Genomic DNA, 13,824 nt, shown 5'->3' on the forward strand with positions numbered 1-13,824 from the left:
TTAAGTGTGTAAGTTATCTGTATTTGCAAGAAAAGACTCTTGAAACAGTAATAAATATTTTAAATGATCTGATTCTGAAACTTTAAGAAAATTAAAATCCAGAGCAAAGAAAAGCATCAGTGATACAAAGAGTCAAGATGTTCAGGGTTCATAATTTCAGTTAATAAATTATTGGGCTTTGAAAGTAAATTTAGCAGATCTTTTCCACAGCTGAATTAAGGAAGTATTTAGAGAAGAACGTACGTTATGTATAAGCCGCCAAACCTCAACTCAAATTACTCATATACATAAAGGATCGCATATGAGGTAACTAAGGGTCTCAAAATACATTAAGGCAACTTCATAGTCACAACTAATGAGCAAAGTGGTTAGGATAATTTTTCATGTTCCCAAACCTAGATATACAAGATCTATGCTGCATATAGCAAAGTATTTTGAACCATGAAAGAAAGACACATATAAAACTGGTCCACAGCATCCTTAGCATGAGGATACAAGTTAAATTCAGATGTCACTTTTGCTACAAGTGTGCTGCACAGTGGTGAAATATTTGACAAAGGACAAGTAGATGTAACTATGGAAATCATAACTTTAATTGACAACAACATGAAAATTCAAGAGGATAACAAGCATCACGGATGGGAGAGACAATTATGCAAGAGTAAAAATCACATGTATGCTGCATAATGAAGACAGTCTATTTTTCCTCTCTCGATGTTCCCACTACTCCACAAATAAGAAGAACAAGGAGGGAAAGAATATTCTCACTAATGAAAATGGGACAAAGGAACAGCCAGGGCATTCCTACCTGGTTTCCAGGTGAACTGATTATCCTTTTTGCCTTCCAAATGAGCTGCATGGGGCAGCAAAAGAGACAGCAATAGACATAGCTTCCTCATGCTCCTCCATACCCAGCAAGTGACAGCCAGAGGACTCTTTGGAAACATTCTTCAGATTTTTCAGCCTTTTAACTTGCCTACACCTAAAAGAAAAGAAAAGAAAATCAGGAAAGTTTCTTCTGTACAAAAATGATAAAAACTCACTTTGACTGCTAGAACCGTTTTTGTGATGGTATTACCAACTTTCCATTACCGTGAAGATAGTACATATAATTTTAACATTTGCAGGTCAGCAGTTAATTAGCCACATTTTCAGTTCTTACCCATTGAAGGCATCGTCAGTTCTACAGACGCCAAAGTCCCTCAGTCAGTTTACTCTTATTTTTAAAAGCAGAGTTGGCAGATGCCTGGCATATTGCCTCCCTTCTACTCAGCCAAATTCCTTGAGGAGCTTATGATTTGAGGAAAGAGATACACACACATAACAAAGTCCAAAATAGGGCAAGGAATGCTCTAATAGTGGTATTAAGAAAGTGGGAAGGAAAGATTGAGGACAAGGCAATTAGTTCCTTTGTGCTAAGAAAAAAGAGAGGAGAACCTCACACAGGAAAATACTGGAGAAGAGCCTTAGGGAAATATATGGACTGGAAGGAGTCAGGAAGGGCATTTCAGGCAGAGAGACCAACAAGGCATTGAAATGCATTTTGTGTTTGGGGACTGGTGATTGCTGTGAAGGACAGAAAGGGGAGGGAGGAATGGATGGAGATGAGATTGAATACATAGGCTGTGGGCTAAATTATGAGCTTCATAGAGCTTCGAATGTCATATAGGGGATTTGAGCTTCTTATGTCAATGCTTCACTGTAAATAGTAACAATAAGAATCACAGATGAGAAAAAGACTTAAATAACTGGCATCAGTGTGCATAATGGATTACTAACGGATGACGCTAGAGAAATTGAGGCCAGTTAGGAAACCAGCGAAATAGTTGTCTAGGCAAGTACTGGTGACTGAAAGGATCAGGGGAGATTTGAGAGTGGTGCAGAGGCTGGATTAAAAAGATTTGGTTACCAGCTGGATTTGCTATATAAGGGAAGAAGATGAAAAAAGACATCAAGACTGCAAGCTCAAATGCCTGAACTGATGGGACCCCTTTATCAATGATGGGAAACAGGGAGAGAGGCATGTTTGAAAAGGAAGACAAAAAGAATTTACTTTATAACAAATTTTAAGTCTGGTGTGCCTACCAGATATGCAGGTACAGTTTCCCAAAAGATAATAAGAAAATTCTACCTGTAGTGAAGGAGATCTGAAATAACTCATTACAATGCATGTATTATGAAAAAAATATAAAAAGATATAGTTACAGGGGGGTAAAAAGATCGAACAGCGAAAAGGATCTGAAGGGTAGAAGTTATTGCCCCTAAATATATACCCACAAAATTGCTAAAGGTGGATGGTAAATCTGATTATGAGCTTCCTAATGGCCAAAGAAAAGAAATAGCTACTTGTGATCCCCATGTAGATAAGATTAAATTAGACCTTCTTTTTTTTTCACCTTTCGAGGAGAAGCTGTTGCCCTGCTCCCAAGCACTGACGGAATTTACCCCAGGAGTCCTCATAAATACAGATGATGGGCTGAGCAATGAACACGTTACTTCATAAAATAAAACAGACAACTGCAAATTGTCAACAGCAGAGTCTCATGGCACTTCTAGAACACTCCAAGGGTACGGTGGCAAAGTACAAATCAGTAAAAGTTATTCTACAAGGACTCAAGCAATGAAGTTTCATACATAGCTCTCCCATGGCCTGCCTTAATCCAAGGATGGAGAAAATACTTTGAAAATCAATCAAAAATTTTTCTTCAGATTTCTACATTGCATACCAATAGTGAGAAGACTAATAGTGGAATGCTCCAGCTGAAATAGGGTAAGGCTCAAATTGCTTGAGTGTTTCTCTCCAAGAGCGGCCCGTGGAACCCTTGGGGCATTACTACACACAATTATAAAACCTCTGGCCTAGAGAACTGAACTGGGCACATTTCCTTGGAGCAACCATCCAAGTATATGATTTATCACAACTATGCTTTTGCTAAAGGTTGGACAACATGGATACTAAATTATAGTTTATTCTAAGGCCATTACTAGCTCATAAGGTATTTTTGTGTAAAGCAGATAGAGGTAGCCCCTCCTCAAGTAAAAATATTTTTAAGTTAGTATACTATTACAGAACCCGAATTGTTCTGGCCATGAGTCCTTTTCCAGAGCCCCGCTGGACAGCAGCCCCCGCCGTGTATACATACGGGCCCACTCTAGCCCATCTGCATGTGTGGAGATTCACACACACATCCCCAGCAAGAAGCACACTCTGCACCCTCCCTCCCACTCTCCAGGTAAGGAGGTGGTGCCACAGTCAGAGTGAGAGCTGCAGAAGAGCTCCAACATGCAGGGTGCTAGGGGACAGACTGCAGCGACCAGCGTATGTGTTTACCAGTCAGTGACTACTCCGCTGAGTGTACAAGGCCACTGGTTCAGGTGGAGGTTTATGTAGGAAGGGGACCCTCTTCTAGCCAGAAGGCCTGGAATCTCAGCTCCCACTCACACGCTCCCATGGATGTTGGTATCTGCTTATGATGTGAATTAGGGCCCGTTAAATGAGACACTTCTGTACACACATACATTAAACTATGGATATTTCACATTGACAATGGTAAGTTTACATGCTTTATGATATAACACAATAAGAAATGGACTAAGATTTGTATCATGATACTTCAAAGTCTGCCTCAGTTATTTCTCTCAATGGATGGTCACTACGCTTCTGCTGAAAGGGGGACTGATGTCAGGCTATTATTTTCTACACACACACACACACATACATACACACACACACATATAAATGGGTGATTAGTTCTGCATTATAGATTTGATACAAAGTCTTTAGTCTGTACATTTTACAGAAGACATTATCATCAATTATTCCATTAAGGCAGTTGAAAAATATCTAAATATTGTCCTCATAAAACAATATAACTTCCTGGTGAAAGTTCCTTCAAAGCGAAATAACTTCCTGCAAAGCAAATTAGTTGGAAAATATACTCCTTGGAAAGCAAATAAGCCTACCTTCTGAATAACAATGGGTCTAAGTCAATGCTGTGTTAGAAGGCTTTTGATAAAATCATGATCAAGTTTTAGGGTAGTTGATCCTAAGCTATTATTTCTGAAGTTAGTAAGGTAATAGCTAGCAGGACCAGTTCTCTACTGAGACCACTCTTTTGCATGACACAAAATTATGAGGATGCAGGAGATGACCCCACTAGTGGGAGACAGGCATGCAGCATATCTAAAAACATGTTCAAGTCATTGAAATGTAGAAAGAAAAAGAACATCAAAAGTGTATTTGCTCTACTCCGAATGGCTGTAGGTGGGAAGCCAAAAAGAAATCTAAGGAGATTATGAGTTCCAAAGAGACCATACATGAGGCAGAATGATTAGCCAAGAGTTCATATATAAATACTTTTAATTTTGCATCAATTTTTGGATCTTAATTGCAACAACAATAAATAACCACACTAATATTTTCTTAGCACAGGTTCCTATGAGCCTGGGCTCCTATAAGGCGTGCTCAGCATCTAAAGCCCTCTATTGACTCTGTAAAATGACCTCATGCCTTTAGGTTTCCTTCTGTGCTTACCTAAGCTAGGATCCAACACTCAGAATGGCTTGGAGAATCTACTGGACTCCTGGGGTCACCATACCTCGTGGCTATCACTAACTAACAAGGCAAAGAGCCAATAAGAAACCTAAGACTGATCTTGATCAAAAACAATCTGGAATACAGACCTTAGAGAATGATCAAAAGCATCTCAATTTAGGATGCCCTAGCAATCTTACTCCTAAAAAAAACAAACCTACACATTTTTGGTATTTGCATTACCTATAACCCTATAACTCATTATTTCCCTTTTTCCAAGAAATTTGAGGGCAGAGAATAGGAAACTGGCTTTGATGGAGCTTCTACTATCAGTCACACTGCACACTTTACTCAGTAAATAAAATGAGACTCTCTGATGAGTTAATGAAAAGTGCAAGATGGAATCTGAACACAGGTTTGTCTTTCTCCCCTACATGCTGCCTCTCTTTCCCCCAAATGCCGAAAACTCACTAAATTATTCCTTGTGAGATACTAGGAGTCATTCTTGTATCTGTAACTTGGGAAGCCACCCAAGAGTTCATTATAAACAAAATGAGAGGACAAGAAACAATTAGAGATTCCACTCCTCTGTTTGTATAACACAAATGAAAAGTGCTGTAACTATGATAAAAAATATATTATGCAGGCGACATGTGCTACCCACGATGGCATGAATAATTTATATCATGAAGGTCGTTGAGTTTCCAAATCCTCTTATTTACTATATATCTTAGCATCCAAAATGTATTTGCAAGGTGAGCTCTAAACTGATGAATACTGAGAGAAATAAAAAACACAGTTTCTCCGTTTAGCCTCAGTTTTCTAATCATTGAAAGGCCATTCAAACTATGAAAAATGTGCCTTACACTTCATATGCATTTCATTTTCTCTTAAATGCATTCTTGTTGAAGCCCTTGAATATTTAAAAGGTACAAAACTTAAAAAATAAAATAAAAATCGTTCCAATTTGCTTTCAGCCTGAAGGAACAGCAATGGGTGGGAGAAAAGGCAACCGTGATGACGCATGTCCTCATAGTGCCATCTCACGGTAACCATACAGAGAGGATGGCTCAGTAACGACCGGCGGTCAATGGGCTAATGTCTGATTGCAACAGTCTGCCTTCTGTTTCATCTTCCTTAATACGTTTACCATACGCTATTACACATGAGATATTGACAAGTACTTCATTTAACGCTCATCGCAGCCCTATAAAGTAGTTGTTCATATCATGCCCCACTTTAAAGATGAGGAAACTGAGGTATGGAGCATTCAGTGACAAGCTGAGGTCACAAAGGTAGTAAGTTGTCTGCAAGTGACCTCAGTGGTCTTTCTCTGAAACAAGAGAGATGAGCATTGTAACTCAATCAACACAAGCAGTTTTTCATATCCTGGGAAGTGTGGATTCTTTACAATCCTATGTGGGTTCTCTCAGCATCTTGTACAAAGCAATTATATCGTATCATTTCACTTAATCCTCACAATGAGCAATTATTCCCAGTTTTCAGATGTAAAGGAGACTGATCACTAAGGATGTTAAACCATTATTCCAACGTCACCTCAGCAAGTGTCAAAGCTGGGTCACAAAACAGTCGTGATGCCACAAGCCCATCTGCTTACTACAGCACTCCGTGAACCTTGGCAGGTCACTGACTTCCAAGCCTGCGAGTCCTCATCCACAAAACGAAGAGGACAGTCATTCAATAACCCTTAGGGACTAAGGGTGGAACAAACTAATGGGTGGGAACTGTATAGATGAGTGCCTGCCAGTGTATCCTGAGAGTTCACTAAAGGGTTGTCATTGTTACTCTTGTCATTTTTCTCCCAAAACTCAGAAAAATCCTACTCCAGCAATATTTAAGGAACTGTTGGAATGCAACCCTGCCCTGCGGCAAGCAATGGAAGATGATTTTTCAACCTCCCAATCTTGTGACTTTGTGCCATATTTCTGAAGAGCTAAAAGCTCTCTGTACCAAAAGCCACATTAAAGATTCACACCGACCCTGTGAAGGAGAAAACAGGTATTATCATCTCTATTTTATGAGAGAGTGACCTCTGGCCTCGCAATCACACAAAGTTTCATAACTTTACCAGGCCTTTCAATCACCAGCCTGTTCCACTACACGCCTCCCTCTGCAGACCCCAGCATTACCTTTTCTGCAGGTAACTGAAGAATTCTAAATTGTGTCAAATGTCAGCACATGGTGCATGAACACGTAACATAATAATATACATTCACATGGTTTTTGGTTTGATGTATTAATAATTGCAATAGCTTTGCATCATGTAATGAACTGACAGAAAACTGTTCAAGAAGTCCTCGCAAATATTTTACCGACCTCTTAACAAACTTGTCACAGGACTCAACAGACAGACAGAGGGCTTGAAATAGGTTTTGTGAAACCTTCAAAACTACAACTTGGTAGCGAAGACATTGCTAGATTCTCCCTTTCTTCTAGAAATGCTATTTTTTATGATGTCCACATGCCCTGATTTTTTAAAAAAGAAACAAGAATCACAGTTCCAGATCCCCTTGTAGCTTGAGCAGCCATATGACATGGTTCTGGCCAATAATTTGTAAGCAGAAGTGTCAGGGGTGTGGAAATCTCCCTTATCCAATAAAAATATAAAATCCCAAAAAAGAAAGTATGACCTCTTGCCATTGACCTCATTGGCACAGATGTAATAGCTGGAGGTGCCAGATACATCTGAAACCATGAGGGTGAATGCCACCCACCAAGGATGGGGTGTGCGGACACAGAGGAAACCTGAGACTCAGAGACACCATCACAGAGCTGCAGCAACTGTCTAGGTTGCCAACTTCTGGACTTTCTGTTTTGTGAGAAAAATAAACCACTTTGTTTTCAAGCCATGTTTATGTGCTTTCTGCTCTATGAGCAGAAGGCAACTCTAAGTCCTGCAGTATCCATGCCACTAGGTGCAGTGGGTCTATTTATAAACATCTGTGCATGTTTATGTGAGTTGTGTGAGCGAGCATTCCTCCAGCACTCTGCCAAACCTGAACACGAGGGTCCTGTTTCCATGAAGGCAAAGTTGGTTTATTCCCCATATTGGCTTCTTCAGGTGATACAAGTATCGCTCAAAGAAAAATACAGTATCTGCATCTCTTGTCAATTTTCATAAGTGCCATTCCAATGAAGAAAGGGGTGCTTCATTTATGATGGCAATTACATAGAAGTAAATTACATGGACGGGCTTGTTCTCATTAGGGGATCTGAGGCAGCTTACCAAAGAAAGATAGTAATTATTCTGGTAAACTGCCTCAGCTCCCCCAGTGAGAACAAATCTGTTCATATGACAGTCTAAAGTAAGAACATATTTATGTAGCTTCCTTCTCTGCAGTTGCCGAGCCCTCCCCGATTCTGAAGGTATCATGGACACGTTCGTACAATGTCAGACCCACCTTGTCATCACCTCACAGAAAATCATCTCCTCGTTACTCCCTAGTGTTCCTGGCTGTTGCTCAAATCTTCCCCAGCTCTCTCCTTCTTCATCACTTTCTTCACTTGGGATGGAGACATCCGCCTCTGGTCATTTTGTTTTATTTCTCACTGGCCTCCATTTCCTATGCCCTTCTCATGTTGACCTTCCAGATTGGTGTAGCTCTGGCTCTGTCTTCAGACTCCTTCTTCTTTCTTTTTTTTTTTTTTCTAGTTTTGTTCACTCTCCAGGTGATCTTATGTAGTCCCACAGTTTCAAATACCATACTTTATGATCTGCGTTTCTCTGTAGCTATTCCCTTATCTCCAGCCCTGATCTCTCCCCAGAACACATACATCCAACTTACCCCCGGACATCTCCATGTGGTGTCTGATCAGCACCCGCACGTAACACATGGAACAGAGCTCTCCATTCCCCTGCAGAGCCCACAGGCCAGTTCTCCCCTCAGTGTCCCCATCCTAACAGTGGCATCACACTTCACCAGGCCAGAGGCCCAGCAGTCATCGTGAAATCCTCTCTGTCACATCTGAAAATCAATCCATCAGCACAACTGGTTGACAAGCTATCTGGTTTCAAGCCACGACCTTTCTAGTGCAAGCCACATCATTTCTCACCTGGGCTGCTCTAACAGCCTCCTGTCTGGGTGTCCTGCTTCTACTCTTGGTCTCCTATGCACACTCTGCAGAAAATTCAGAGTAATCTTTAGGAAGAAAAAAAATATATTTTCCTCCTCAAAATTTCCTACTGGCTTCTGATCACAGAATAAAATCTAAAAACCTCTGCTGGTTGGATTTTTGTCCCTTCTACTTTCTCTTTTCTTACCACCCTCCATTCACCCCTCTGCCCCAGACATGTTGGCCTCTGTCTTGTTCCTCAAGGACGCACCTTCTCGGGGTCCTTGCACTGCTGTTCTTCCTGTCCACCTGGCTTGCTTCCCCACTTCGTCCTGCTCAAAGGCCTTCCCAGACCCTCTCTTCAGCACAGTTGAGATCACCCTGTCCCCTTTACGTTCGTTTGTTGTTTGTGACACTTACAAAGGCTCAATATCTGACAATTCGGTTTATATCTATTGGCTTATTTGTTTATTTCCACGTCCTCTAGCAGCAGCTAAGTGCTTTATCTTGTTCACTGTGACATGCCCAGTACCTACCTCGTCTATTACCTGGAAAACAGATGTTCAATAAAGATTTGCTAAACGAATGCAAGGATTATTGAGTCAACTTTAAAAATTTTTTTTTCTAGTTAAGTGTTCTTGATGTTGGACCATACTTTTAATGGGAGGAAATGGATAGAAAGGCCCATCAACTTGAAAAATTAAACTATTTCAAAACATTTAAAAAATCATTTCTAAAATCCTAACTCTTGGAACATATGTAGTAGATCCAAACACGAAGGTAACGGGGTTTTAATTCAACACTCAGACTATTAATATCTGCTACAATGTAAGATACAGCTGAAGGTACTGATGCCCATGTTATAAAGAATCATATTTCCAAGTGTTTTAGAGGAACAATTTACTGTTTACTTTTTAAAGCACAAAACAGCTCCCAAATACAAAGTGATATGCTCTTGTGGGAAAGGAATAAAATTACGGAATCAAGGAAAACAAAATTCACTCAAAAAGAATGGTTTCTAAAATGTATGATTTCCTACTTCTCATCCTAGCACCTTCTTTGCGTTATTATTCAAGGGTAGCTACTGTCACTACTGTTGCTCTGCTTCAGTAAAAGTTGTTTTCAGACATTTGTACCCCCTTAATATTTTGAAAAAAAAAATAACATGAGGAAAACTAGCCACAGCAAAAAAAGAAAAAGAAAAAAAAGACTTGTGTTAAGGTCATTCCACCGGTCAGAAGTGGGACTGACTTTCCAATCCCAATTCAGTGCTGTTTCTACATTCTTCACTACTTTCTGTTGAAGGGGAAAGAGCAGCTATTGTAAGATCCATAAGAATCTGAAGGTGTTGAATTTAGTAGAGGAACACAATCGAAAACATCCTGACTTGGTTTGGATGGTCTGACTTTTAGTGACAAGTATACAGTGGACATGCCTCCTAGGAAACCTAACCAAGGAGTCCCTCGTCTACCACATTCAGCGGCAAAGCAGCTTGGACTTCAAGATTCCTGTGTTAAGAACTGTAGGGAAGGATGGAATTTGTGAACTCCAAAACCACCAACTAAGCCTGGCTACAATGTTAACTCATACATCCCCCCCAAAAAAACTAAGGCTGCCTGAGTATGAAAGAAAATCCTTTCCCAAAAAAAGAACCAATTTACAAGAGTATTGGTTATTCTCCTTTGGCATCACCTTCCCAAATTCATTAAACTCCCTTCTCTGCCTTATGGGGTTGCACAAGCGGTGGCCGTGTTCCTTCGTGACCCCTGCCTGGTACTCCACGTTTCCCTTCCACAGGTCCAGCTCTCCCTGGCCTAGGCGTGAGAGCTTCCCACTGTTGCTAATCCCTGGGCATCTCACCATTCCTTCTGGGTTCCCTCAACCCTGCCCACACCTCTGTAAATAGTCTCTTCATTAAATGTTATTCAGAATCCAAAAAAAAAAAAAAAAAGTTGTTTTCAGATTCCTAATCTTTGCATTTAGGGGGGAAAAAAAAACACATTAACTAAAATGTGTTTTTGGCATTTTAACTTTAATGGCCACTAAAATTTATTCAGTTTACAGGAAAGTAGAAACTGTTTAAATTGAGAACAGCAGTAGGTTATCTCTTAAATAGCATTTAAATTAAGTTTTGCACAGGCCCATAATAACTATAGAAATGTCTCTTGGTTTAAGTCTCTAAATTCTCTGCTTTGCACTTAGTAAAGTTAATTTAGTGCTTATATCACCGTATGGTAAATAACCAAAACATTTCTCCTTCTTATAAGTAAGTTACAAACATCCTACTCCACCACCCCCAAAAGATCAGAAAAATAGAGACAGTTCTATATGGTCTATACTTTAAAAATCAGAGCCTCTCCTAATAAAAAGTAGTAAAAAATGTAAGTTAAATCGTTCAGTAGAAATAATATGAAAAAACATAACGTAAAGCCGGGTGTGGAGGCATGCACCTGTAATCCCAGCTACTAAAGAGGCTGAAAGAAAAGGATTGTTTGAGCCCAGGAGTTTGTGACCAGCATGAGCAACACAGTGAGACTCCCCCCATCAAAAAGAAGGGAAAAAAAAGCAATCACTAAAGAAAAAAATAAAACCTATATAATCTCCTGTTTTGAGGAGCTTGGGTCAATTATAAAAAGAAAATGCATCCCATTTGAAAACCTTACTTTCTAGAAACAACAATAAAATTGTTGCAATCACTTTCTGTAGACATTTTAAGAAAAAAAATAGATACCTAATGATATTAGATTATAGTCCTTTCTGCTTGAAGGTGCAGGAAAGAATCAGATAACCTCTTTTTGCCAAATTTATGTACACACACACACACACACACACACACACACACACACAAATGATGTAAAGAGGGAGGGTGATTTCGATTGGGCTTATATTTAACAGTTATCTAAAGAGCTTTATAAGAATTCAGAATAACCAGAATGTGTTAACCAGAAAACATCCTCTTCTCAAATGCTGTTAACCTTTGAAATTAAAAAAAAAAAAATACTTAATTACTCATTAATATTTTCTTCAATGTAAGATTCTAAATATTTAATGTCAGGAGAATTACCCAGTTAAACTGTAAATATAGCTTTGCATTCTCTTGATTAATTATGCATCTACTGTTGCAAAGAAACTTATTGAAAAATATATCCACAGTTGACATGAAAATAATAACATGTTTATTAGCTCATAAAATTTTTTAGCAGTCTCTTCCATTATCTTTTATAAGTTTTCATTTATTATGGCTAGACATTGACCATTAATAAGTTGCTCAGATTCAGGAGATTCAATAGCATTTACCTTCATTCTGTGTCATCTCTTCTTCCCAAAAAAATGGAATGCTATCTGAAAGAGAACACTCTAAATTAAGTTGAAATGCAAAAGATATTTTCAGATTCTTTTTTTATTGTATAAATTCCAAGGAAAGTTGCAAGAACATGTTTGACCAATGGAAAACGGATTATATTATTCTTTCCACTAACTTCTTCAAGGTTGTGTGTGTGTGTGTATAGTGTGTATGTGTGTCTGCATGTTTTAAATAGACCAACAAAGGCTGAAGGCAGTTATCTCGAAGTATATTTCATTTACCATTTTCCTATCTTTAAAAATTTCAATACATTCACTCAATCAATACTATCTACCTCCCATTTTGCAGAAACAGGCAAAAATTAACGATACTAAATAAAAAAACCACTCTTCATCTTCATTACTATATCACACCAGTAAAGTGTGTATATACACATAAATACTTTTAAAATGATACAGTGGCCGAAACACAAAATCAAAATTTTCAAAGAGTGATTTCTCTCAAAGAAAGAAGAAAAGTTCAGTGGGTATCCTGGCAATTTACCACTGGAAATTTTACATTTAGATGTTTAATTACAAACTTAGATAAGTGGATTATAATGAAAGATATCTCTAGCAAGGGAGCCCAGACAGATACATCATGAATGCATTAAAGAAAACACCAGAGAGAGAACTTTCCATCAGCACAAAGATTTTAATTAAACAGCAGTAGGATGGATCTCTTCTGTGAAATGGTATTACTGTTACCCTCAGTTCATTAAAACTATTTACTATGTAATATATTCTTTGAAACTATTCCACTCTGCAAGTATGTTTAAACCTTTCGCTCTCAGGTATGAGGGCAGAAAATAGGGTATGGAGGAGGGGGGAGGTCCACTGAAGAAATGTGGAGAATTGAAAAGCATTTATTTGTTTGCATGCTGGTCCTTAGCGACCCGCCCTTGAAGTAGGTAAGCTCCACACTGCATGGAGACCCGCTGGCTTCAGAAGAAGGCAAAGGAGCCAACAGTGACCACCACAGTGTCCACTGAATTAGCAGTCCACTAGGGATAGCCAAGGGGATAGCTTGTCCGCGACTTTATTCTTGGCATGAACATAATTATTTACCTGGGATACTAGCATGTTAAAGACGTGCATTTTCAAAGCCTCAACAATATTCCTATGGGCTCTGCCGAGTCCAAATAAGAACTTGTTCCTGGAAGTCAGGGGCCATATTTTCTTCATCTTGTATTCCAAGTCTGTGGTCCAACATTGAAACCCAGTGGGGGCACAGTAGTTGAATAAGTGAAGGATTGAATGACATGAATAGGTAGAGCAGGCTAACTTTTATTCCAGTAATGTATCATGATATAATAAAATTACAATGAACAAAAGAGAATTGGCCTAGGAAAGCCAGAAACATCAAACACGTACGGAAAATCGATTACCAATTATGCTTCTCCCAAAACATTGTGAAATTCCATTTACCGCAGATTTTCTTAGATATCTAACTTTTTTATATTCACCCTATCAACATTACACCTTTTGTAGCAAACACTTTCCGGACTCTTGCTAATTCTAAAACTGAAGTGAGCACCAACAAGCACAGTGCTGGAAGATCTCTAAGGCTTCAAGAAGGAACACTTTTCTAATTGTGACAGCACATGAAAAATGAAATGCCAAACAGATGTGTTGGTAAGTAAGCCTTAATTAATGATTAGGCAAAGTTCTTAAAGAAAATAAATGAGTCATATTCCCCAGACTAACAGTGTTGGAATGTCAGATGCCTTATAATTTTTTCAAATAATCACTCATTTTTTTTTCAGAGTTAAGAATGAATTTCAGGATGCTTTCAAACGACCTGCGCCATTAAAAACAACATGCTATAATACAGTTATTTTCTATTAAAGTTCAAAATAGGACTTCCTACAGAC

At 38.9% G+C, this 13,824-nt stretch overlaps 1 protein-coding gene across 1 annotated transcript in view; it reads right to left on the reverse strand.

Annotated features, from left to right (window-relative positions):
• Window positions 1-808: 808 nt before the first annotated feature.
• Window positions 809-13,824, reverse strand: part of LOC105815353 — a 134,690-nt gene continuing 121,674 nt past the window's right edge. The window contains exon 3 of the mRNA XM_012650503.1: window positions 809-982. Coding sequence (XP_012505957.1) covers window positions 829-982 — 154 coding nt within the window. The 3' untranslated portion in view covers window positions 809-828. The remainder of the gene's footprint in view (window positions 983-13,824) is intronic.

This window comes from Propithecus coquereli, unplaced genomic scaffold (assembly GCF_000956105.1).
Source record: "Propithecus coquereli isolate 6110/MARCELLA unplaced genomic scaffold, Pcoq_1.0 Scaffold33, whole genome shotgun sequence".
NCBI lineage: Eukaryota > Metazoa > Chordata > Mammalia > Primates > Indriidae > Propithecus > Propithecus coquereli.